General features: G+C 54.6%; 1 protein-coding gene and 1 long non-coding RNA gene across 9 annotated transcripts in view; one reads left to right on the top strand and one right to left on the bottom strand.

Moving 5' to 3' along the window:
• Window positions 1-313: 313 nt before the first annotated feature.
• LOC132670269 (uncharacterized) lies at window positions 314-5,792 on the bottom strand. Of its 2 annotated transcripts, XR_009606562.3 has the most exons (4): window positions 5,591-5,792; window positions 4,172-4,396; window positions 2,609-2,801; window positions 314-692 (listed from the first exon to the last, which is right to left on the bottom strand). It is a non-coding gene; the product is annotated as an uncharacterized LOC132670269 (long non-coding RNA). The 2 variants fall into 2 exon arrangements; XR_009606563.3 differs by lacking the exon at window positions 4,172-4,396 and having other exon boundaries at window positions 5,591-5,788.
• Window positions 5,793-6,163: 371 nt separating this feature from the next.
• Window positions 6,164-24,465, top strand: part of CLMN (calmin) — a 111,199-nt gene continuing 92,897 nt past the window's right edge. For 5 of the 7 annotated variants that reach the window (XR_013555966.2, XM_078447878.1, XM_078447877.2 and 2 more), the window contains exons 1-2: window positions 6,164-6,329; window positions 23,321-23,437. Coding sequence is in view for 6 of the 7 variants with exons in the window: in XM_078447878.1 (XP_078304004.1) it covers window positions 6,248-6,329; window positions 23,321-23,437 (199 nt within the window). In the remaining variant the exon portion in view is untranslated. The remainder of the gene's footprint in view (window positions 6,330-23,320; window positions 23,438-24,465) is intronic. The other 2 variants (XM_078447880.1, XM_078447879.1) reach the window with 1 other exon arrangement.

Raw genomic sequence — 24,465 nt, 5'->3', positions numbered from 1 at the left:
TCCTGGTCTCTCCCCACCTCTCCATATTGCCAACATCTCCCACATCGCCGGGGAAAAGGTTTTCATCATTTGCTTTACTGGAAAATATACTCTCCTTAAATAGTGTTCTAATGTCTGCAAAAAAAAAAAAAAAAAAAAAAAAAAATTAGCAGCACTGTCTCTAGGGAAGCAGCCTTTGACTATTCAAACCTGGAAGAAATGAAGGGTTTTATTTGTGGAAATTGGGACATCCGGTGCTGTCTACTTAGGGAAGCAGATTTTTTTTTTTAAACCACCCATCAACACCTACACATACCAGAAAAAATTAATAAAATCCCAGAGAACACATTAATATTTTACATTATAGGTAATCTTCCAAGTTGAGGGACAATTTTTCTTCTGAGTGTGGTTCATTTTATGCCATAGAAATGATCTGAATCTTACTGAAGACTTACCGGAGCATCTCTTCTCTATATATGTGTCTTTGATCTCACAGCCACCCTGCCAGGCAGGAACTCTTTTATCTTACAGATAAAAGCACAGAGGCCCAGAGAGGTTAAGAACGTGCCTGAGGTCACACAGCTCAGACCATTACCATCTGCCCACTGTCCACCACACCACATATCTTCCCTCCTTTTTGCTCGAGCCTGATTCCTTCTGCTTCTCAGCATCTCCCTCTGCCACCAGCCTTTGCATCATGTCCTACGGGATTCCTGGAGGCAGACAGAAAACATTGGGAAAGAGTCAGCAGGAAAAAAATTGGCAGAGAGCTGGCCCTCCTAAGGCATGGAGGAGACCCTGACCCTTCTGGGGAGCCCGGGGCTCAAAGAATTTTACTAATTACTGGTTGGTAAGGCGCTTGGGTGGCTCCGTCGGTTGAGCATCCGACTTGGGCTCAGGTCACGATCTCATGGTTTGTGAGTTCAAGCCCCATGTTGGGCTTTGTGCTGACAGCTCAGAGCTTGGAGCTTGTTTCGGATTCCGTGTCTCCCCCTCTCTCTGCCCCTCCCCTACTCGTGCTCTGTCTCTCTCTGTCTCTCAAAAAGAAATAAATGTAAAAAAAAAATTTTTTTTTAATAATTAAAAAAAAATAATTACTGGTTTGGTGACGTTTAAATAGAACATGTTGAGTCACACACACCACTCATACGGAGGACCGTCCAGCGCCGTGTTGGGCCCTGGAAATACAAAGATGGATTGGGCGGCCCTGCTTACAAGGCCTTCCTGAGGAATTTGCACAATGTAGGTGTTAACAGACATGCGCAAATACTAGAAGCAGACGCCACGATATTCCTAAGCCAGCCACAGGTACGGTCAACTCCACCGTCTTGAACAGCCGGAGAATCTGTCTCTACAGCCGCTGCACCCCTGTGGGTTACCGCCATCTTACCCCTGTGTCCCTGAGACCAACAGGGTCCCGAGCTCCTAGCCTCCACCTCCGACTCTTTCTCCACACCACAACTAAAGGGCCAATCTGACCCAGTTTTGTCCTCCAAAGGCTCCTCTCGGCCCTGAAGACAAAGTCCAAACCCCTGAGCAGGGATTCACAGGCAGATTCTGGGGTTTGTCCACTGTTGGGTCCCAGTATGGGGCCAGGGCATGGGTAGTCATTCAGCCAGTGTTTGTTCAATGAATAAATGAGGCTGCGGTGGGGGGGGGCGGGGGCGGTCTTCATGCTACAGGGAAGCCTTGTGACATCATAATGCAGACCCTCTGCCCAGGAAGTATTCTTGGTCTTTTTGAAGAATCACCATTGGTTAACCTATCTAGGATCCACTATAGCCTCTTAACTGGACTTACTTGAAATTAACTTGAAATTCCCAACAGGTTTCATACGGCGGCGAAATCTTTTCAAAAATGTCACGTAAACACGACAATACCTAAGTATACGTGACTAATACCAAATTGCTAAGTGTTCGTCTGGTCCACAGCCCAAGTCCAGTCGCATGTGGGTGATGTGGGCAGGCCGTGAGAAGTATAGTTCAAAGTGTGCTTTTGCCCTACCCTGTGACCTTGGGATGGCGTCTGGGCCGCTTTAAGCGCCACCTAAAAATGACCCTGCTCGGTTGGCCTCATGAGGTCACTGTGGAGACCAGCTGAGCCCTGGCCGCAGAGGGGCCATCCAAACCCACAGTGCTGTCTGTGCACGTGTAACGGGTCACGACCATGACCAGAGAAGGCAGCTTCCCACCGGCTGGAGCCCCATCACACTCCTCTCCTGCAAGTGGCTGGGGGTGGGGGGGTACTCTGCGGTTATGTTGTTCTTAATCCTTCCTAACGGGGGTGTGAGATGTGGATGCGCAAACCCTCTGTCCAGATTATCTGCCAGAAGTTATGCATCGCCATTAACAGAAGCAGGAAGATCCCTGGGCCAGATGTTTTAGAGGTCCTGGGGGTGCCTGGGCGGCTCGGTCGGCTAAGCATCCAACTTCAGCTCAGGTCATGATCTCACAGTTTGTGAGTTTGAGCCCCTCGTCGGGCTCTGTGCTGACAGCTCAGAGCCTGGAGCCTGCTTGGGATTCCGTGTCTCCCTCTCTCTGCCCCTCCCCCACTCACGTTCTGCCTCTCTCTCTCTCTCCCCCCCAAAAATAAATAATTACAAAAATAAAAAATAAAAAAAAGTCCTTACAGAGGGAGGGAGGTTGGACTTTATCTCTGAGGTCCTATCCAGGGATTCTTTGCGATTCTCTGACTCCACGTCCTTTCCCTTGGCAGAAGTCAGTTTTAAACAATGGCATAGATTCTAGCGGCATTGGGCAATTTCTAGAAAATCAGTTTCTGGAAACTCCCGGGAAGCCAGGCCTTCAGGCAGAGTACTTTTCCTTCCCCAAAATAAAAAGGCAAAAGAAAAATAGAACTGTTAATTCAGGTAAGAGGCAATAACGTCAATGCCCATGGATGTCACATGACCTTCTCTCCCAGCTGGTGCTCCAGATACAGGAAGTTGTACACACCCAAGGAAGGTACAGTGTGGTACTTGCCTGGGGCCCGGCAATGTGTGCTTTACCCGCTGCCGGTATGTGAATATTTTTTTTTTACTGCCTCTGCAGAAGTTGACTCGAGCCCAGGACACGGGGATCAACTATTTGTCATTTGGTCCTTGCTTTGTGAGTTCAGGCCTATGCTGGATCATCCATCCATCCATCCATCCATCCACTCAACATGAGACCTCATTTGGTGCCAGGCAGTGTGCTAAGTGCTCAGACAGAGAAATTAATGAGACTCAGCCCCTGTTCTCAACGACACAGCTTACGTGGGGAAACCACCAAGTAAACATAATCATGATGTGACATCTTAAGATAGGGGTTCATAGGATATTATGAGATTGTGCTGAATATTCTGGGAATTGTAGGAGGTGGGCACTCAGCTGGGCTTTGGGGGTTTGGAGGAGGTTCTCTTGAGATGAACATGAGTTAGCAGTGGCGTGCTAGGTAAAGCAGGAGTACAGAGCAGGGGAGGGCAAGGGCATTTCAAAGGGAACAGAGTGAGCCAACGCCTGCAGGTGACTGGGGTGTGGCCAGACCCTGCATGCAATCCCACATCCTGGGTAGAAAAGTGCAAAACCAGGATTGATGGGCAAGAAGGCGGCACAGGGACCAATCAGGGAGGGCCAGGGTCCAGAGAGAATGAAGGAAAGAGGGGTGATATTGACACACAAGCTCAGTGAATATTCAAGCACCTGTTGGGGGCCAGCCTCGCACTTAGTGCTGGTTAGTGTGCTTAGACGGGTCCTACTCCGTCTTGAAAACCACCTAAAATTCTCTGCACCTTGGTGCAAAGAATTTCTCTGCACCGACATCTAGTACACAGTTGGTGCTCAATCAGTGGCGATCACGGCCCTTCCCTGCCAGGGAGTTGTTACTGCCTACACAGTGTTCCTCACACAAATGCTCCTCAACGATGCAGACTTCCATTCACATATTTGTGTCGTGACAAATGGCCCATCCCTGCAGCTTAACATCCCCACCTCATTGTTTAAAGCCTTCTGTTCCCTGAGACCCGCCTCTGGATGGAGAGAGTCTGATTCTGTTGGCTCTTTGCTTTGTAAAGAAAACGATTTTCAGCCGAACTCCCCCCTCCATAGCAATTATGGAAAATAAATTGAAGTGTAAAAACGGGAGGTAGCTAGCAGATGGGGCAAAATTAAGTGTCTGGCTACTAGCACCCAGCTACGGAGGACACAGAAGCAGACCTTGCTCCCTGGACTGTGAAATGAACACAGGCTCTCAAACCCGGTCGGGGAGAAAGCAGCTCCAGCCTCGAATCCGGGAGGCATGCGCCCAGGCACCCGTGAGTGCCCATTGGCTCCATGGGCCTCCACTGGGCTTCCAGAGCCGCAGATGAGGAGAGCTGGGACAGGCTGGGGACTCTTGGAAAGGATCTTGAGAGGTTAAAAAAGAATTTGCTGGTCTTCTGCCTGATGATAAAAAATATGTGCTCATGGTGAGAAACTTGGCAGACAGAACAAGAAGAAAGGAAAATCATTCCAGAGCTTCCCAACTTGACATTGCATTTCGGTGCATCCTCTGGTTAAACTTCCCCACTGTCTGGTCAGCTCATCTGGCTTTGACGTTGGGTCCCCGTTGGGGCCCTGGCACCTGAAGAGGGCAGCACACAGGAAGCCACTGGGGCCTGTGCCCACTGGCCCTGCCCAAGTTGCTTGCCCAGTGGTGTCTCCCCTCATCCTTCCAGTCCAGCTCTAAAGTCAGCCCCACCCAGAGATCTCTCCAGACCATTCCCTATCCCAACTACTCCCTCCAGTGGATTTTCTCCCTTCTGGAAGTCCCCTCCATCTGTATTTTTGTTTCTTGGTTGTTGGCTGTCCACTCCACTGCCTACCCCCCACCCACCCCAACCTCACTCAGGAGTCTGAGTCAGAGAGTGGATTCACTCACCTTAAGGCCCTGCCTCAAGGACACAGGGTCTGTGTACCAGTGGGGGCTGCATAGTTATTTGTTAATTAGGAAATAGCCCAACCATCTGGGTTCCTAGCAGTTCAGTAGCATGAACTTGGCAATGATGAACACAACCTATGTTTATGCCCGTTTGTTTTTCTCTTGTAATACCCCATATATAAGCCATTCTCTGTCTCTGTGTGTGCGCCCACGTGCCTTCCACAGTTCTCAGGACAGGGTCAAAGTAGTGAGCTAGGAGCTTGGACCTCATACCCCGAGATCATTCTTCAGCCTCGGGTAAATTCCAAGACCCCGGGACCTCACTTTTTCCATGTTTGTGAAAGCAGCTAGGAACTCTGCCTGAAAGTCTGGGTTGTGAGCCCCAAACAAGATAAGATCCTGGAACTCTCAAGAGTTAAAAGAAACAGTAACAAACACTCCCCCACCTCCACCCGGAAGGCCCTTACTCATTTTCAGTAAAGCCCCAGAGAGGGTGGCCCCCCGGCTGCACGGGGTGGTGGCGATGGGGGTGTCGGGCTTCTCCCTGCTTCCCAGAATCTGGGGTCATCTTTGGACGGGATCCGCAGGGAGAAGGTTTCCAATAGCCAAACCTAGGAAAGAAGTCTTTCTCGCTGCGGCTCCCCAGTCTGGAGGCAGAGGAGAGGCTCCCCCTTAACTCCATCTCTGCATTCGTTCGCCCCTACCCGGGTTCTCACAGTTCCCCCCAGGTGCCCGCGGGGGCGCACGGCCTCGCACGGCCCTCCCCTCCGCAGAGGTGGCCTCTGAATTGTGCGGAGGCCGGGGACCTGAGGTGGAGGGCTGTGTGCCTGGCCGTCCCCGGGACAGGGGTGCGCGGAGGGGCCGGGGGCCGGGTGGCAGGGGGCGGGCGGGCCCTCCCGCGGACCAGGCGCTGGGACCCGCGGGCTCACCCCGCCCCCCCCACATCCCCCCCCCCCCCCGCTGCGCGGCGTCGCCCCGCCCCCCGCCCCCTGAGACATCACAATCTGGGGGCCGGGACCCCGTGTCTCATCACCGCCCGTTTGCGACCAAACAATCCAAGCAACAAACACCCCCGGGGCGGGGGGGGGAAAGAAACCGGCCCGAGCCCAGCCTCCCTCCCCCGCCCCGCCCCGCCCCTCGCCCCCCCCCCGGGGCCCCCGCCCCCGGACGGGGGAGTGAGCGCCAGCCGGGCGCCCCGCACCCGCCGCCCCGCGCCCGCCCGCTGCCCGCCCGCGGCGGGGGCGGCCCGACCGCGCGCCCGCCCCGCCCGCCGCCCGCCGCCGCTGCTCCGGCTCCGCGGCGCCCTCGCCCGCCAGGCTCTCCGCCCGCCGCCCGCGCCCGGCCCCGGCGCCCCGGCCCGCCGCCCGCGCTTCATGGCTGCGCACGAATGGGACTGGTTCCAGCGCGAGGAGCTCATCGGGCAGATCAGCGACATCCGCGTCCAGAACCTGCAAGGTAAGGCGCCCCGGCCCCCCCCTCCACCCCCTCCCCGACTCCCGCCCCCCACCCCCCGGGGAGCGACGCCCGGTCGGGTGGCCCCTCGCCCGGCCGACCCCGCTCGTGTCACTTGCTGGGGGAGGGGGCCGAGACAGCCGCCCCCGAGCCCCCGCGGGGCCGCCCCGGCTAGATTTGCTGTCGCCCAGGGGGTGGGGCGGCACACGTGCGTGCGTGTGTGTGCGTGTGTGTGTGTGTGTGTGTTGGGGGTCCCGCTTTCTTTGGGGGGACGTCACGGCTCCCCTGAAGCCCCTGCTGCGAGTTTGGCCAAGTTTGAACGTGTGGGCTCTTGGGGGCGGTGGCCCAGGTCAGGGAGGGAGGAGAAAGTGCGACTGTGTGTGTGTGTGTGTGTGTGTGTGTGCGCGCGCGCGTGTGCGTGTGTGTGAGCTTGCACACCTCCCAAGTACCTCTGAGGCTCAGGGAACGGGCTGGGGGCGGCGCTTGAGGGGGTGGGCCGGGGACCCGGGGCCAGGGGCACGGATGGGTGGGGGGGCGGGCTCGGCAGGCTCCCAGCCCATTCAGGCCACTTTGAGGCAGGGAGCGGCCCCTCCCTTGGCCGAGGCTCCACTGGGGAGTGGGCGACAGGCCCCGCCCGCCGGCCGGGACGCTGGGACCCGGGCTACCTTGTCACAAGGTGAAAGAGAAACTTGGGAGGTCACTGAGTCCCGAGGGCTAGGGGTGGCTCCCACCACACGTGAAGTGTATTAAGAGTTTATTCATTGTGGAAACTTCGAAAGCACAACAATAGTTAAAGGGAAAAAGTCACCCACAGTCGCCCGGTAACCCGTTCACCCACCCACCCGCCCAAAGAAAGCGGCTTTTCCTGGAGGTGTGGTTCCAGCCTCTCTCTCTTTTCATACGTGGGCTTTGCTGAACTAGAGTTCCACTTCCGGCCTCTCTTCAGACACATAGACCTGGCTGGGCCGGGGAACTTTCTTTAGCAGTTTCCTGGGCTGACCTGGGCTTCTAGAGATTCCAAGGTTGGGGGCGCTGCAGAGAGAAGCTGGGAAACCTGGACAGAGAGATGATAAGGCTGTGGGGTGTCGTCCTTCCCCGCCCCCGCCAGCAGGTGCCTGCCTTTACTGCTGGAGGGTAGGGAGCCCCAGCAGGCAGGGTGCAGTCGGGGGGTGGCGGGGTAGTCAGTAGAGTTTAAACATTACACCTGATGGAATGTTCCCTGGGAGTCCATTTAGACCGGCTCCACCCCTAGGCTGTGCGAGGACAGTGCAAGCAAAGGTGACCCGAAATAGGGTGGTGGGGGGGGGGGGGGCTAGTACAGTAGACACTGGACCCTGAGTTTGCTCTGGGTTCCCCTGATCTCTTCTGGCTGTGATTTGTGTGAAAGAAGGAGGATCAGGCTGGATCCCTTTAGATAATAGGCCTCACATCTGGATCCTGTTGCCCCAGAACTGACATCCTATTTGGACGTGGGAATTAGTGTCTTTTGCTGAGATGGCTCGTGGTTTGGGCCGTCGTGGTGTGTTTGTGCGTGTGTCTGCGTGCGTTAAGCAGTCCGTGGGTGTTTCATAAACACATGCTAACCAATTCTTAATGTAACAACTTCCTGCCTTGCTCTAAGATCAGCTCCAGGCATACAGGGGATCGGGGATCGACTTTTGTGAAGGGATGCTCAGCAGTTTGAGCAGTTATACCTAGAATGATGAGAGAAGGCTTCACTGAATGGGGACAATTTGAGATGGGTTCTGAAGGTTAGGTAGGAGTTCACTGAATGGCCTCTTCTCTCCGCTCCCAGGGAACTGTCCTCACTTTTAGGCAATGCCAGTTATAATTTGAGCATCCAAATGGCTTTGCTATTTTAAAAGGTAAACTTTTAAATGTGTGTATATGTATTATGTATACATCTTCTACGTGGCTATGTGTGTGTATAAAATGTGCATTAATTTTTAGTGCGAGCCCAGCAAATTTTTGCCTCCGGGTAACCTGTGGTAACCACCATCCAGATCAAGATGTTAATGATTTCCAGTACCCTGGATGGGTGCCTCGTCGCTCTTCCCAGGAGGTGACACACACACACAGGGCCACTACTATTCTGATCTTTATTACTATAGTTTTGCCTCTAGAACGTCACGTAAAACAGAAGAGTACAATCCATACTCTTTTGAACTGGCCCTTTTAACTCCACGGGATGTTGGTGCAATTCATCCACGTCCTGGCCTGTATTTCTTCTGTTTTTGTAGACTATTAAGGTACGATTCACATATCATAAAATTCACCTGTTTTAAGTTTACCATTCAGTAGTTTTTAGTAAGTCTCCAGAGTTGGGCAGACATCCCAACAATCCAGTCTTGGAACATTTTCACGGCTTGAAACAGCTCCCCGGTTGTCCGCGTGTGCATCTGTTAGCTCCCAGCCCCGGACCCAGGCAACACTTAGTTCCTTGTCATTGGACACTTCTGTCGCCTGGAAGCACCCCACTTTGTTGGTCTGCTCACCGCCCAGGGACATTTGGGTTGTTTGCGGTGTGGGGCTCTTGTGAAACTGTCCGTCCCCTGGGGGGATGCTTGCGCTGTGGAGGCGCTGGCCTGCTGGCCCGTGGCTTTGCTGCCGTGGGACAGGAGGTGGGGCCCGGGGTGCATCCTCTCTCTCCAATGTTCCCTTGGCTCCCCTGTCTTTTGACTGGATGCTTAGCAGATAGTTTCGCTCCTTGTCTCCGTGGTACTCAAGAAGTCTCGACCAAAGGGCCACGTCCAGAAGGCCCCGCTCGCTGTGCTTCGAGCCTCTGCCCAAAGCAGCTGGTGGGTGTCGCCGGGCCCAGATATGTCTGGCTCACCAGCTATGTGGGCCACGGGCGGGGTGGGGGCGGGGGGGCTCATTCATCTGAACGCCGTGTGGGTGGCAGTCAAGGGAGGGCAGGAGGAGCCCAGGCAGAAGGGTGGTTTGCTTAAAGCTGTGCGTTTGCTTACAGCACAGGTAGTCAAGAGCTGTTGTGGCAATGGCCATGGGCATTTCACGAGTCTGTAATCGGAGGGACCAAGGAGGATGTCCAGCCTCCTTCTGCCCGTGGCAGCTGTTGCATGGTCAGGCAGTCCTATTCTTCGTACAAAGCTTTGACGCCTGTGGTCCTGGGGCCAGGTGCATTGCTCCAAAATGTCAGTCTTGAGGACGCTGCATTTCAGGGAGGATCGGTTCCCTAGCACAGCCCTGTGTGTACATCTTTCTATGGACCTACATAGTGAAATTGACTCAGAGGCGTCTCGACCTCTGCACGTTTGCTCCTCGAACCCTTCGTCTATGTCCCTGAACTGGAGATCAGGTGTCCAAGCAGAGAGGACTGTGATGTCACCAGATCATCTCCCACGGAACCCTGGAATGAACACTTCCTGACCTGTCTTTGGAGGTCGGGGTGAGCTGGATAGAGAGCACGGTCTCTCCCAAGAGGCCTGTCACTCAACTTGCTGTCCCCGACACAGGGGCAGACGAAGCCCTCGTTGATATGCTCCCTTTGATGGCGATGGCTCATAATAAGTGTTTGCAGATCAAGGACTCGGTGGTGGAGAGCACAGGGGGGTGTCCCTCTGGGCAAAGGCTGCCCGTGACCCCCTCACAGGGTCCCTTTCAAGGAAACGGAGGTGGCCCAAGCCGTTGACCTTTCCAGGGAGGAGAAAATAGACTTGTAGGATGCTGGCAGCTTCCGCCTGGTGGCCCCACTTCCTTGGGGCCTTGAGGGGTAGAACTGAGGTTAGAGGTGGCCCGTTAACCATCCTGTGCCTTAGCTCGTGGCCTGGCCGTGGGTGGTGAGGGTTCTGGTGCTCTCGTAATGACAAGGCGACTCTGGCTGCCCCCTTTCCCCCTTTGACCCGACCTCAGGGTCCAGCTGATGTCCCACCAGGTCTGACCATTGCTCAAAGATGGGGGGGGGTGTTGGGCCAAGATTCGGAGGATGCTCCTGTTCCGGTAGGAAGCCTCCGCCATCCTCAGAATTCCCAGCACGTTTCTGTTCTGTTCAGCAAACGTGTGCCCAGCACTGAGCCGTGTGCAGGCAGCGAGAAATTCAGTTGGTTCTCGTCCCTGCCTTTGAGGAGCCTGAAGCCAGACGGGGTCCCACCCGTCCTGCTTCCGGCTGTCTCCCGTTGCTCTGGCGCCTGTTGGGTCTGATGCTGTGAACCTTGACCCCGGCAATGCAGAACAGCTTGGTTAAGAACCTGTTACCCGGAGCTGGGGGGTGCATGGAGTCAGGTGGGCCTGGGCGGACAGAAGTCTCTCCCCACTGCTGCTCTGGGGGAACGTAGGGGCGATGCCTCCCCTCCCCCCACCCCCCTGCCAGCTGGGCCCTGCTGGCTAGCACCCCCGGAGCAGCGTCCCCTCCCCTGCCTCCGCGTCTCCCTCAGTCCCAATCGGTCGGGAAGCCGTCCCGCCCGGGCTTGGCAAATAGGAACTGCGATTTGGGGCACTTGGGACTGACCTCCAGACAGAAGTGGTAGCAGTCTGATGGCTCGGTCCCCTGACGGAGTGCCAGGCACGGTCCTAACTGCCACCTGTAATGTCTTCCGCCGGCCTTTGAGGTGGGTGCTGGTTTTCGGAAGTGGAGAGGTCAAATGACGTGCCCGAGGTCGCAGGCTTGTAAGTGGGGCTGGGATGTGAACCCAGGTCAGACGGAGCCCGTGCGTCCTGTGGCACCAGCTCTATGAGTCATGTGCACTGGGCGCCCAGGGAGGAGCTGGTAGCCTCAGGGCGGGGAGCTGGGAAGGCCCGTCCGAGGAGGGCGTTGGCGGTCAGACCTTGAGTGCCGAGCAGGAGGAAGCCTGACTGCACAGAGTCTCCGGGGCACAGAGCAGGAAGGAAAGTCAGGAGAGCCTGAAGGCAGGCTCTGGGCAGGACGGTGCCTGTGTGGTGAGAAAGATCGGCCCCCCCAGGTGGTCCACCCCCATCCTGTGATTGCGATGGCTCCGGCCCAGGAGCAGGCCCTCCCCATGCTTGCCTCTTTATGGTGACCTCTTTATGGCTCTGGGCCCTGTGTCACCTCCTCCAGCCTACCCAGCACTCAGCCACCCGGCGCACGTCCCCGCTAATCCCTTCGGCGGGTCTCCGGGGCCAAACTGTGGGCCGAGGGCAGCACCCCGGTCCATCCCAGGATAATAGCATCATTTTCCGTGGACGCGGTGATGTGAAAAATGCTGGGCCACACTGGCTCACGTGGTCAAGTCCAAGCCCCTTAGCCTGGCACGCGGGACCCTCTGTGGTCTGGGGTGGGACGCCCACCAGTTTCCTCTCCCTCGGCCACCCACTGGCTCCGAGCCCCCCGGCATCCTGCCCTCCTGGCGCAGGGACGCTTATTAGTGGCCATGGCCTTCACGCCATTGGGTCCCCCCAGAGCTGCCTGGGGTGGGCAGCCTCGTGAGAGAGGCCAAGCTCCTGCCTCGATTCAGTGCCCTGGGGACGCGGCCCCTTGCCCAAGAGGCCCAGATTACATTAACGGCCCTCCCTGACCCATGGAACACTCTGGCATTTAACTTTTGACTGGAACAGCTGAGGCACTGGGCACGGTCCTGCCCGAGCAGCCTGAGGTCACGTCTGCCCTCTTCAGAGGGGAAGTGAGAAAAAGAAAGTAATTGTCTTTTTAGTGATGGAACCGTTCAAAGTGAACTCTCTGTTCCCATAGAAACCTTTTCTTATTTCTCCCACCCCCTCCCTGCACATCCTTTTTTTTTTTTTTTTTTTTTTTTTTTACAGTGGTAGACTGTCACAGAAGGAATTAGAGGCGGCATCACAAATCACAAATGTGGCTTTAAAGAATCTTTGGTGGGTTTTTGTCCCCCCTCACCGGACCCTCCTTTTCTCTCATGAATTGTATCAGAGCAGGGGGCGTGGCACTCTATGGTTTGCAGGCCGAATCTGGCCCGCGGGCTGCTTTGGTGAATAAAGTTTTATTGGAACACAGCTGTGCTCGTTTGTTTGCGTACTGTCCAGGGCTGCTTTTGCACTACGACGCTCACTACGTCGTTGTGACGGGGAAGCACCCACAAGACCGAAAAGGCTGGGGCGCCTGGGTGGCTCAGTTGGTTGAACGTCCGTCTCTCGGTCGCGGGTCAGGTCGTGATCTCACGGTTTGTGGGTTTGAGCCCCGCGCCGGGCGAGCCTGCTTGGGACTCTCTGTCTCCCTCTCTCTCGGCCCCTCCCCTGCTCGTGCTCCCTTTCTCTCTCTCAAAATAAATAAACTTTAAAAGAGAACCAAAAACATTTACGATTTGGTTATTTAATCTTTGGACCGTGGGAAACCAGAGAGCTTCCAGTGGGATGGCAGGGACCTTTCTTCTAAACCCAGACTTGGCACAGGACAGGTAGGGGATGCTTGGGATGACATCAGCAGGGGATGCCTGTTGCCTGTACAACGGCCCAGGCTTGTTTCCTGGAGGGTAGGTTTGTGCCTGGGGCAGGTTCTGGCCCTGCCTTAGTAAAGGACTTGTCCTTGAAGCCTGGCCATTCAGCCAAAGAGCAGTTACCGAGTCCTCCCGAAATCCGGGGAGCTGGCACAGAGGGGTGAATGGGCCACTGCAGGAGTCCCCAGTGCACATCACGAGGCTGAGATAAGCCAGTTAGGACTGAGGGTGCTTAAGGGGGGGTGCTGCAGGCGTCTGGGGGTGAGGCGAGACCCAATCCAGGGGGGATGCTGGGGGCGGGGAAAACTCTGTAATTGCAAATCTGCAGTCTGTAGAGTGCAACCAGGGAGCAGGGGGGGTGTATGCCGGTGGGTGGGGTGTCGGCTCTTCAGTAGGATCGTGGCCGGGGTGGGGGTCGGGGGGGGAGCACAGGGAAGTGGTCTCGGAAGTAGCCCGTGCAGCTGACCTTTTCCTCTTCTTCTTCCCCTTCCCGAGCCCTGAGACACTGCTTCCGGGAGATTATAGTCCAAAGTCCCCCGAGGACGAGGACAGGCCCGGGAGGATCAGGGGGACCTACAGAAGCCCTGCAGTCACGTTGGTGTGCAAACCTAGGGGGTCTGATTGGAAGGACCTTTAGGGCTCTGACGACGTCATGCCCCACTCCTGCTTCTCTCTCCTGGGGGGCTCTCCATGTAGGCAGGAACCTCAGCGATATTTATATCCCTCTCCTCTTTTAAACTATTTTTAATCCTCGATGGTATGACATACTTAAAAAGCAGGGTTCTGAGGCCTTGTAGCTGGGAACTGGGGCGGGGGGTGGGGAGGGGCCCGGAGATGACCCTGCCGGTTGGGTGGTGAAGTCACTGAGCCCTCACATTTGCATCCTCCGCTCGCCCTCCCCTCCCGCGTCAGCCCTGGTCCTCTGGCCTTTCCCTTCTCACCTGCCTCTGCCAACATCCTCCTCCTCAACTGCTAGGACCACTGCCCAGCTGCCTCCAGCACCTCTAATCCCAGTTCATCTGGGCGGCCCAAGATCCTTCCCTGGTTCAGTCTTCTTTGCCCTCAGGAAGGAGCCCTGCTGTGTGCTCGCCCCCGCCCCCGCCCCCCCACCCTTCTCCTGTCCTTCCTGGAATGAACCAGACCCCGCTGCGCTCCCCCCGACCCCCACCCCAGGCCCGCCCGTCCTTGTCCCTGTACGTTTGTCTGCATGACTCCTGCAGAGAATGACCACGACCTGGCCTAGAGCAGCCTCCCGGAATCTCGCCTGCACCTGCCTGGGCAGAAATCACAGCCTCTTCCTCTGGACACGGGAGAGACCCCTGAGTGGGTCCCTGAGTGGCTCATCCTGTGAGCCCCTACTATGGATTAGGTCTTTGGAACTGTTTGCTGTGTTGCTGTAGGCTGAGCCCCGTGCCCTCAAAGACAGTCACATCCTAATCTCCGGAACCTGGGGTTACGTTACCTCACTTGGTAAAGCGACTCTGCAGATGCGATTAAGTGAATGTCGACGTTGAGATGGGGAGATTATCCTGGATTATCCAGCTGGGTCCAGTGAATCCCAAGCATCCTTAGGGAGGCAGGAGGGCCAGAGGGGGAGAGAAAGAGAGGGGGAGGGGGGCAGATGACTGGAAGCAGGTCATAGTGATGCCATTGCAGGAAGGGGCCGTGAGCTGAAGCAGCAGCTTCTAGAAGCTGGAAGAGAGAAGAAATGGAGTCCCCCCTAAGAGTTCCCCAGAAGGAGTGCAGTTCCGCTGAGAACTTTGATTTTAGTCCGTCAAACCCATCGCGGGCTTCTGACCTACAAAAATGTTAGATAATAAATTGGTGTCGTTTGAAGCCACTCAGCATGTGGTAATTTGTCACAGCAACAACAGGAAACTAATGCGCGAATGAATTGCAAATGGCGGCTATCAAGCCTGGCCGACACCCAGGCGGTGGCATCGAGCCCGAGCTGGGAGTGTAGAGACCGGGGCTCTGGCCACAGGGCTGCCACCAGCTGACTGTGGGACTTGGGGAGGCTGCCTGGCCGAGGGCAGGAGAACAGGGTTTGAGGGGACAGGAGAGGGGGCTGGCCTGAGCCTGCAGACTCCACAGGCAGTGCAATCTCAGCGTGATCTGAGATACACGCAGGGCTGTGCACAGCCAGGGGACCATGTCACGGAGCCCATCCTCTGCTCTGTGGCCCCGGGCAGTGTGGATGGCTGTGGCAGTGAGAGGGTGACATCCCGGCAGCTTCTAGGCACGAACCCTGTTCTTGGGATTCAACACACTCTGGCAGCTGTAGTCTCCGTTCTAATCTCCATGTTCCGGTCGGGTTGAGACACACGAGCGAGTGGGTCCGGGCCATTTGAAACGGTCTTCTACTTCGTGTGACATATCGACGCCTGCTGAGAACCCGAGAGCACAGCATTCGGGAAACGGCTGATTGGCAGTTCCCAACTTTGGGTAACATTCCGTCAGGGGTTAAAAGCCGCAGGCTGGGCTCACGTTGACCTGGCACCCGGGAAGGAAACTGGACCAGCCAGGCTCAAGGATGTTGGGCAGGAATCGGCCAGCTTTGGGTATTGAGCCTTACCCGAGGGGACTCAGCGACTCAGCCGTCTATGGTCACGTACCTACCAGGTTCTTCACACTGTGACACAGTCGAGTCCAAATTCCTAACTGACGGTTCCTGATTAGTGATTCCCGGGAGCAGAGCTGAGAAGAGCGGGTGCAGGGGTCCCATTTTGAGAGGCTGACAGAATGAAATCCTTGTAACCTTGAATTATGGCAGGACTGACTGGAGGCCGCCACGGGAAACCAGCCTGTTATCTTCGTCATGGGTTGTGATAAGGGCAGTGGCAGATTATAAAGCAAGGTCACCTTTACCATAGCCTTTAATTCCACCATAACCCCTGAGGTTGTATCCCCTCTACAGAGGCAGACACCGAGGCCCAGAGGAGGTCAGAAACTTGACCCTGCCCTGCAGCCAGACAGCAGCATGTCTGGGGTTTCGTTTCACATTGTGCCATCTGAGACCGACCGTGGCCCTCCACCCTCCACCCCCACCAGCACTTGCTGGGGGCCAGTCTGTCCGAGGTTTTCACTTCCCTTTCATGCACACAAGGGACTGTGGAACTCTCCCTTGGAGAGCTGGTCTGGCCTTTGAGCTTGACTCTGATCTAAAACAAAACAAAACAGTGATACCTTGAAAATCAAAGCTTGGAAGCCTTGGGCCCCAGTAGCAAAGGTGTTGGCAGGCCCGATGATGGCCTGTCCGGTTCCCAGAATTGCTGTGGGCAAGTGCCATGAAATGGCATGTGATGGCTTACCTGTAGGGGGCTTGGGGGGAGGGGGGCGTGGGGACCAGGCGCCATGATGCCACGGACTGATGATGGGCTAGCAGAGGGGGAAGCTAGGAATCAGTCAAGTGTTACCCTTGATAGACTCTGCTTGCCCAGGGTGGGCACTGCTGTACTGGGATCTGTTATTAGTGACGGCTCGTTGACTGCTGGTTGGCCCTGGTAGACCAGAAAACTCATTGGGTTGGGCACTGGGGCCCATCCTGCCCACCACTGTGTCCCAGGGTCTGTCTTCCTGTTCCAGGCTCAGCATGTGCTTGGCTCAGTTTACGTTTGTGTAGTGTGTGATTGCAGACTCAAAGGGAAAGTTCGGACTCCAGAGTCTGGCAGAGCAGGGTTTTTAGTTTCAGACTCTCTAGTAATGACTAGCTGTAGATATCAGAGGCTTACAGCATCTTTTTGGTGACAAAGAATATTCGGTGGCATCACGCCTCCCTCAACGTGTTTCCCTGGACCTTGCCTTTTCGAAATCACACATGACTCTAGTTCTCCAAGGTTTGCAAACAAAGTAGCAGTTCCCCCACGTTGTCCCCTTTCCCAGAGGCAATCGACTTGCAGATTGTTTAGCTGATGATTTTGGTATTTTCCTCTTGGTCTCTGAATAACATACATGTATTCCTTTGTCTTGATTTTTTGTTTGTTTGGTTTTGTTTTGGTTCAGGGCTCTGGTTTCTGACCGTGGAAGGTAAGGATATAGATCTCCTTTTTACCTCTTTTAACTTCCGATCTTTCCTGTCCTCCCAGCTGCCTGGTATATCTTCATCGTAATTTTGGTAAGATTAGTGACTGGAGTTTACAATGCTACTACTAGGCGGGCACTATTCGGAGCGGAGGCACGTAGTGACTTATGATCGCTCTCCCTTTCCTGTTCTACTTTTGGTTTCCTTGGAGTTCAAAACTGTTAGAATTGGCACATGTGCTCATTGATTCATCCCCCCAGCTCTGTTGGTGTTCTGGATATCCCCTCAAGTTGTTTGGCTGCATCAGGAAAATTCTCTCGGTTTCCTCTTCTTGAGCACATCAGGGTCCTTTGGTCTACTCCAGTAGATCTGGAGTCTGGCTGTCACCTGGGTGCTCTATCACTGTCACCTGTGGCCCCCTTACCTCTCTCCTGGGTTAGCTCTCCCATTTCCTGCCTTCCTTTTCTGGCTTAGTCTGTTGAATCCAGGGGCATTTCCTTCCTGAGAATGGGCGCCTGAGTGGTCAGTTTTCTGAGAACTTGCACATGGGAAAATGAATTTATTCTCCTCTGATTCTTGATTGCTAGTTTAGCTGGGCATCAAATTCATGAGTTGGAAATCATTTTCCCTTGGAGCATAAAAGCCTTGTTCCACTGTCTTCTAGCCTCTGGGGTTGCAGTTGAGAAGTGTGAAGCCATTCCCGATCTTTTCTGTGACCTGTTTCATTCTCTCTGGAAGTTTATAGGATCCTCTTTTTGTCCCCAGCACCTCGAAACTCCAGGGTGACCTGCCTGGGTGTGGTCTCTTTTCATGCATTGTACTGATCACTGAGTGTCACATTTCCATCTGGAACTGTGTCCTTCTGTCTGGGAAATTGTCTTGGATTTTCTGTTTTTTTTTGGGGGGGGGGTGGGTCATGATTTCTGCTCTTTGTTTTTCTCTAATCTTCTAGAACTCCTTTTATTTGGACATTGGTCCTTTTGGACTAATCCTCTAATTTTCTTATCTTTTCTATTTTCCATCCCCTTTGCTTTTTGCTCTACTTTCTGGGAGATTTCATCAGTGTTTATATTCCATATTTTAACCTACCACGTTTTTACTTTGCAAGAGCTCTTTCTTATTCTTTAGAGGAGCCTTATTTCAGGAATGCAATACCTGCTGTCACACACTGGGAATATTCACGATGGACCGTGATGGCCAAGGCCTGGAGCCAAATAGCCTGGTTCGAATCCTAGCACTGCCACTCACTTGCTTTGTGACCTTGGGCAAGTTATTTAACCTCGTTCTTCTCCAAGCCCCTCATCTGTGAAATGAAAGTAATAACATTGAGATCTGCCTCAAAGGTTGTGCTGATGACATGAGTGGTTGGAGGCAAAGGGCATAGAGCCATGCTGGTGCACTTTGGATGTGCTGCGTGTGAATGTTACATCTACCCTTCTCTTTGCTTATGTGGGCTTGTTTGGTCTGGAGCTTTCATGTTAAAGGCTTCTTTGTTTAGCTGGCTCATAGCCCTTGATTGTTTTCTCATATTTAAGAGTTGGGGACTGGGGCACCTGGGTGGCTCAGTCAGTTAAGCGTCCAACTCTTGATTTCCGTTCAGGTTATGATCTCACGGTCGTGGGACTGAGTCCCGCATCGGGCTCCGCACTAAGTGTGGAGCCTCCTTGGGATTCTCTCTGGCCCTCTCTCTCTGCCCCTCCCCTACTGCGCTTTCTCTCTCTCCAAATAAATAAACATTAAAAGAAATAGAGCTGGGGACTGAAAAGCGAAAGCTCAGTGCCCAGGGGGTGGGGTTTCTTGGTCAGAGCCTCTCTCAAGGGTGCCCCGCTGGGTTGTGTCATGGGGAACCAACCCCTATGTCCGTATCTTTAGAGCTTCCTTCCTGGCTGGTCAGACTGAGTCTTGCAGTCTTCCGTCCGGAGGGTCCAGGCCAGGGTGCTGGGGTGCGGGGTGGGGGTCTGAGAGCTGGGAGAAGAAAGAGGGCGGGGGGCAGGGGCCTCCTCTGCTTCCAGTGTGCAGAAGTCACTCACTGTGCAGTCCTCAGCTCAAGTCATACTCAGAATTTCTGCTTTATCCTCTTGGAAGAACAAACTTCCAGTCTTGTGCCTGATGGAGGATGGAACTGACACCTGCCAGGAGACATGGGGGAGGGGATGAAGGGACCCCGTCTTTTTATTGCATCCCCCCCCGCCCCAACCCCATTTCCAAAGGTACCTGTCACCACTAATTCCTGAACCTTCGAGACCTCTGGGTTGTAAACTGGGCTGGGTGCCACATTAAAGTGTGGACGTCTTGAGATGCTAATCGGTCACCACGGGTCTCCCTTCTCTCCACCCTTTGAGATTTTGTTGTTGTCCCTCCTTCCATTCTCCCCGTCCTTGCGGGTTTACACTCTAAATACATAGTGCATGTAACAGACTCCTCCTCCGTGTGGAGTGGAGGCCCGAGTCCTCTGCAGGAAGGCGCCCCCTCGCCTCTCCAAGCATCTCAGAACGGCCGGGGAGGAAGCTGGCAGATGCGGCATTCACCCCAGCCTTGAAGGCTTGAAGGGTGAGGATACTTGCTTGGCTCCGTTCCCTTCCATTTTGACTGTTCCCCAGAGGCTGCTGCTGAGCCCTGTTTACCGGGAGAGATCAGGGAAATTACAGAGGGGTCTGGTCATACCTGGTGGCTGTTTTCCCAGCCGCACACTCTGGTTACCTAGAGTTTCGAGGCCTGGGGGGTTCTGGGGTCCAGGTGGGGTGCAGCTCTAGGGATGGAGGGATCTCTTCCAACCAACTTGCCGTGGACCTCCTCCCGGGTCTCAAATCCCCAGCCAGCAGGCTAAATCCCCTCTCAGCCGCGCAGGTGGGGTTTTAGCTGGACCTCCACCCCCCTGCGAATCATCATGCTCTTGCTGTTGTGCAAATTTCAGAACCGGAGCCTGTGCTTGCCCACGGGGTGTACTGGCTCCTTGGGAGAGAGAAACCAGCAACGGGTTGTTTGGTCTCTACATCGTTCGATGTTGGAGCCCTGCCTGCTTTTATAAAACATCCCAAGCCCACGGCCACAGGCTACCTGGGGGAGAACTGGCGGGTGGCAAGCTTTGAAAGTTAAGCCAGTCTTCGTGGCGAGATTAAAGATTATCCTGCCTGAGCCTCCATCAGACACTGCTAGACCGACTACCCTTGACCTTGTAGAGTTTGGAGTGGGTTGGATTACCCAGGAGGAGGGGCACTGTGGAAGCACCTTGGAGATACCGGGAAAGACGGAGTCAATACGTGACCCTCCAGGCCCCGTGAAATGATGCCTTTTTTTTGTTTTTGTTTTAATCCTGCAGCTCTTATCGAGTAAACATAGTTGTTGAATAAGAACAAAACCAGAGAAAGGAGAGCCTGCCTGGTCTCCAGTGGAAAGAGGTGTTTGAAGCCAGGTGTGAACTTGAATTTTAGCTCCTTCGCTTTGTGGCTGCAGAACTTTAGCCACATCGTGTGTCCCTGAGGAGTTTCGACCTTTTCTACCTGTGCTGTGACTTTAAGGATAGTAATGCCCTCCCAGGGTTTTTTTTTTTTTGGAGGATTCAGTGAAGTCATGAATGCTGAGTGCCCAACCCTCATCAGGACTTTTTATTTTTATTTTTATTTTTATTTAAAAAAAATTTTTTTTAACGTTTATTTATTTTTGAGACAGAGAGAGACAGAGCATGAACAGGGGAGGGGCAGAGAGAGCGGGAGACACAGAATCGGAAGCAGGCTCCGGGCTCTGAGATATCAGCACAGAGCCAGACGTGGGGCTCGAACCCACGGACCTCGAGATCGTGACCTGAGCTGAAGTCGGACGCTTAACCGACTGAGCCACCCGGGTGCCCCTCATCAGGACTTTTTAAAGAAATGTGTTCTTTCTTTTACAGAGCAATTTGGGAGGGGGGTATGCTGGCGGATATTTTGCTACGGGGTTCCACTGAATGATGGGAATGGATTGATCACTTAGTCCACATTTCAAGCTCGGATTTGGTGTCTATACTTGGGATCGGTGAAGAGCCACAGGGCAGTGGTTGACAGGCACTCAGTGAGTTTTCTAGTTGGAGGCCTGGGATCTTTTGGAGATGGGAGACGTGATCGGGGCTGAGCCATTCAGCAAGGTGCCTAGGGCAGCCTCTTGTGTTGGGAAGGGATTTAGAGGTCAGTGGAGATGAGCAGAGATGACCTCTGCCGGGGTGGGGGGGGAGGGCGGTGAGGAAGTTGTTATGAGCCTAGGTGCAGAGGCAGGAACGTGCCGGAGCGTTCAGAAGGTGACTGGTCTGGCCTGGGTGAGAAAAGGGCCCAGAGTGGGGCAGTGCTGGTGGGTGCTCATTAGTAATCAAGCGACCTTTCTGACTCATTTCCCTCTCTTACTGTTTCTCCCTGGGGACATGGCCTCCTAGGCTGGCTTGGGGCCAGAATTCCTCAGTGAGTGAGTGCCGGGGGGACACTATTGGCTTTTGGCTGGGATGCTGTATATGTTGCAGGTGGTTTCACGTCCTTGACTGAGCCCACGAAACGCTGCTCATGGGACCGGCAAAATCTTCCTCCACGCTTCTACCCGGGAGTGGTAGCCACCCATCTGAGACTAACAGGGTGACGTGTCTGCAAATGAGAGGGGGAAGCCGTGCTTCCCCCGAGCTGTCTCCACTTGGGGACACAGAAGAGTGGCGGTGACGACCCGTGCCCCTCACTCAAAAGACTCTTTGATGTGAGGCTCCAGCTTTGAGGCTCTCGGAAAATCAATAGTTGACGTAACAGTCATTCCGTGAATCGTGTCCATTCTGACCCAAGCTCTCTCCAGCTGTTGGAAGAATCCGGCAAAGTGATCCAATACCCCATGACCCTTTTGGATAATTCCGTGGAAAATTACGTATGGCATCAGGCACCGGTGCTGCAACTTGTATTTCTGTTTTCTAAAATACTGCCCATCTTCTCTCCGCGTCAAACCAACCGGCGTTCTACTGGTTCCTGAGTTAACTTCATGCCAGGAGAGCGCCCAGAAGGTATTTATTGAGTGTCTGCTCGATGTCAGGCACTCTCCCGGGCACCAGGGAGGTACTGACTTACCCCTGTCCCGTGGCAGGGAGTCGATTCCCATGGTCCCATTGGGGTATAATGACGGGAGATTATTCTAAGCGTCAACAAGGGAACCCCGTAGAGATGCCATGAGGGACTTTCAGACGAAGTGACATTTTAAGTTGAAATGGGAATTAGCCAGATGGAAGCGGGGAGAGGAGCATTTTGTGCGGAGGGGACAAGTAATCCAGAGGCTGGGGTGGCGGGAGCATGGCTCACAGACACAGCTCTGCCAACGTGAGCCGACAACGATGGCCTTAGGTGCTGTGTTGGCCCTGGGGCTTCTGGATCTTTTCCATTTGGCACAGCTGATGGGGCTTTGAGCCATCATCTGAGGGATCAAAAGGTCTGCGATTCACTTCCTTTCAAGCAGGCTCAGCTCCAAAGACCTGCTCCCCACTACTGATGGGACACAGATCGGTCCTGGTGCCGGGCCGTGGAGCTGGGGTGGACTTTGTCTTACTCTTCTGTGTGCTTTGGGGCGCAGCAAGCACTGAGACTCTGGTGCCTTGTGGGGTGTGTTCTCTCCTCTCCCCTTGTCCATCTCGTTTCCTTCTCCTGCCCCTGTCCCAGGCCAGGCAGAGCCACTAGGAGGGGCTGCTCCGTTCAAGGGCCGTTTTTCTGCGTCGGGAGGGATTACGGCCTAGATGACGAGGCCGAGGGTGGTGGTAATATATTCACCACCTGCATCCCCGTTGTGTCCCCGGATTAATTACCTAACACTTGCCAAGAACTCCGTTGGGTATTTTATATTTCATTCACACGTAAGCCGGACGAGGAGGAGAACTGCTCATTTTCCGTATAGGGCGTTGAGGCTCGGAGAGGTCGAGTACCAGGCTCGCGGTCACACAGCTCGTTATGGTGGCAGGATATTTCTTGCTCCCAAACCTGTGCCCCTCCCACTAAGCCACACCAGTCTCCTGCCAAAGTCGGGTTCGGCGAGGCGGTTCACAAGCATGGGTGGCTCTGGCCCCCTTCGGTCTCTTTCTTTTGACCTCAGTATCCGCAGTGTCCCCCAAGGGCCCGGATATGTGCCGTCCCCCGTGGTAGCCACCAGTCATGTGACTACCGGGGACTTGTGTCTGGTCCAGATGGACGTGTGTAACATGCACAAAGTGTGAAGGCCCACTACGTCCTCATAGGGATGTAAAACGTCTCATTAACGGTTTTCAAATACACGTTACACGTCGGAAATACTTTGGATACAGTAGGTTAAATGAAGCACACCGTTCAAATGAATTTTACCTGTGTTGTCTGACTTTCTGTAACACGGCTGCTCGAGGTGACAACGTAATTTGTGTGGCCTGCATTCTATTTTGACTCAGCAGGACGAAGGCAGACTGTGATTTCTAAGGACCTTTTAATGCTGCAGTTTGCGATCTTGGTGCCTCCGTTTTTCCCTCCCTGCGCCGTGTCGCGGAGCCCCAGGCCCCCTTCTGAATCACCTGCCCCACGTTTGTCCCTGAGACCCTCGGGTGGAACTCCTACCCTGCCTGACCTCTGACCCCATCACAGGAAGTGCCCTCCCAGCATCGCCTGCCACCCGGACAAGTTATTCCACTGTCCTGAGTCTCAAATGCCTCATCTATCGAAGGGAAGGGAATCTTGCCCCCGCCTCGTGGGGTTGTTCAGGTAAGAGGATATCTATCCGTAAAGCCTCCACACCTGGCAGGGGCTTTCGGTAGCTGACGTCTGTCACCCTCGTGACAGATGGCGGTTGTTATTGGCGTTGTCCCTGCTGTCGGCGGTGGTCATTTCTTTAGCAAAGTTTGTCGGTGATGGAATGCTGCAAGTCAAATGAGCCACCCGAGTCCGCTGGGGTGGAGCTGTCCCAGGACGTCGCGGGGGGGCGGGAGGGGGGGGCTGGATTTGACTTTGTACACCTGGCTCAGGGAAATCAGAGCCCTCCGAGCAAATGGGTCAAGTCCGCAGCCGCAACCCTGTCTCCAGTGGCCCCAGATGGCTCACTGGGGATCTGTTTCCTCAAGCGGGCTCGGATCTAGAGACCCTGGGGTCAAAGCATGAAAATGGCGGTTGAAGGTACTGGTGGGGCCATTGTGGCTGGTGATGGTGGTGAGGGGACAGGTGGAGAGCAGAAGGCAGGGCAGGAGAGAGGGAAGTTGTCAGCGCTGTCCTGAGAGTATCCTGTCTGAAAACAGAGCCTTCCTAGGCCATGAAAGCTGTGGATTCCAGGGCGAGCCCACTGACCCCCCAACCCCCCCACCCCACCCCGCCGTCCCGTGTCCTCATTTGTACTCAGAAGAAATCCATTCCTGCCCTATAGACGAGGTTTGTGAAGGCCTTGACACAACACGGCGGTGTGGTCCACAGCGGGCACCCCTGGGGTAATCATCTGTGGCAACTGCCGTTTTTGTGTCCACGTGGTTATGGAAGTTATAGAACCACTTTTTGGGGCCCCCCACCCTCTTCTTCTGCCACTGTGACTACCGTGTCATGCCTGTGGTCTTTTCCACGAATTCGTATTTTCCACGCTTGTGCTCATTACCCGTTTGAGCCCTGCTTTCCACTTTTTCGCGTCCCGTCTCATCCAGTGCCTTCTTCCACGCTGTTGGGCGGCCGTCCTGGCGCCCCGCGCTGCGTGAAGCCCCTCTCTGTCCTTGTTGTTGTGTCTCAGCTCTTGTCACTTCATTGTCACACTG

Source organism: Panthera onca, chromosome B3, assembly GCF_046562875.1.
Source record: "Panthera onca isolate mPanOnc1 chromosome B3, mPanOnc1 haplotype 2, whole genome shotgun sequence".
NCBI lineage: Eukaryota > Metazoa > Chordata > Mammalia > Carnivora > Felidae > Panthera > Panthera onca.
The sequence above is the reverse complement of the archived record's forward strand: the minus strand, read 5'-3'. Positions and strand labels throughout refer to the sequence as shown.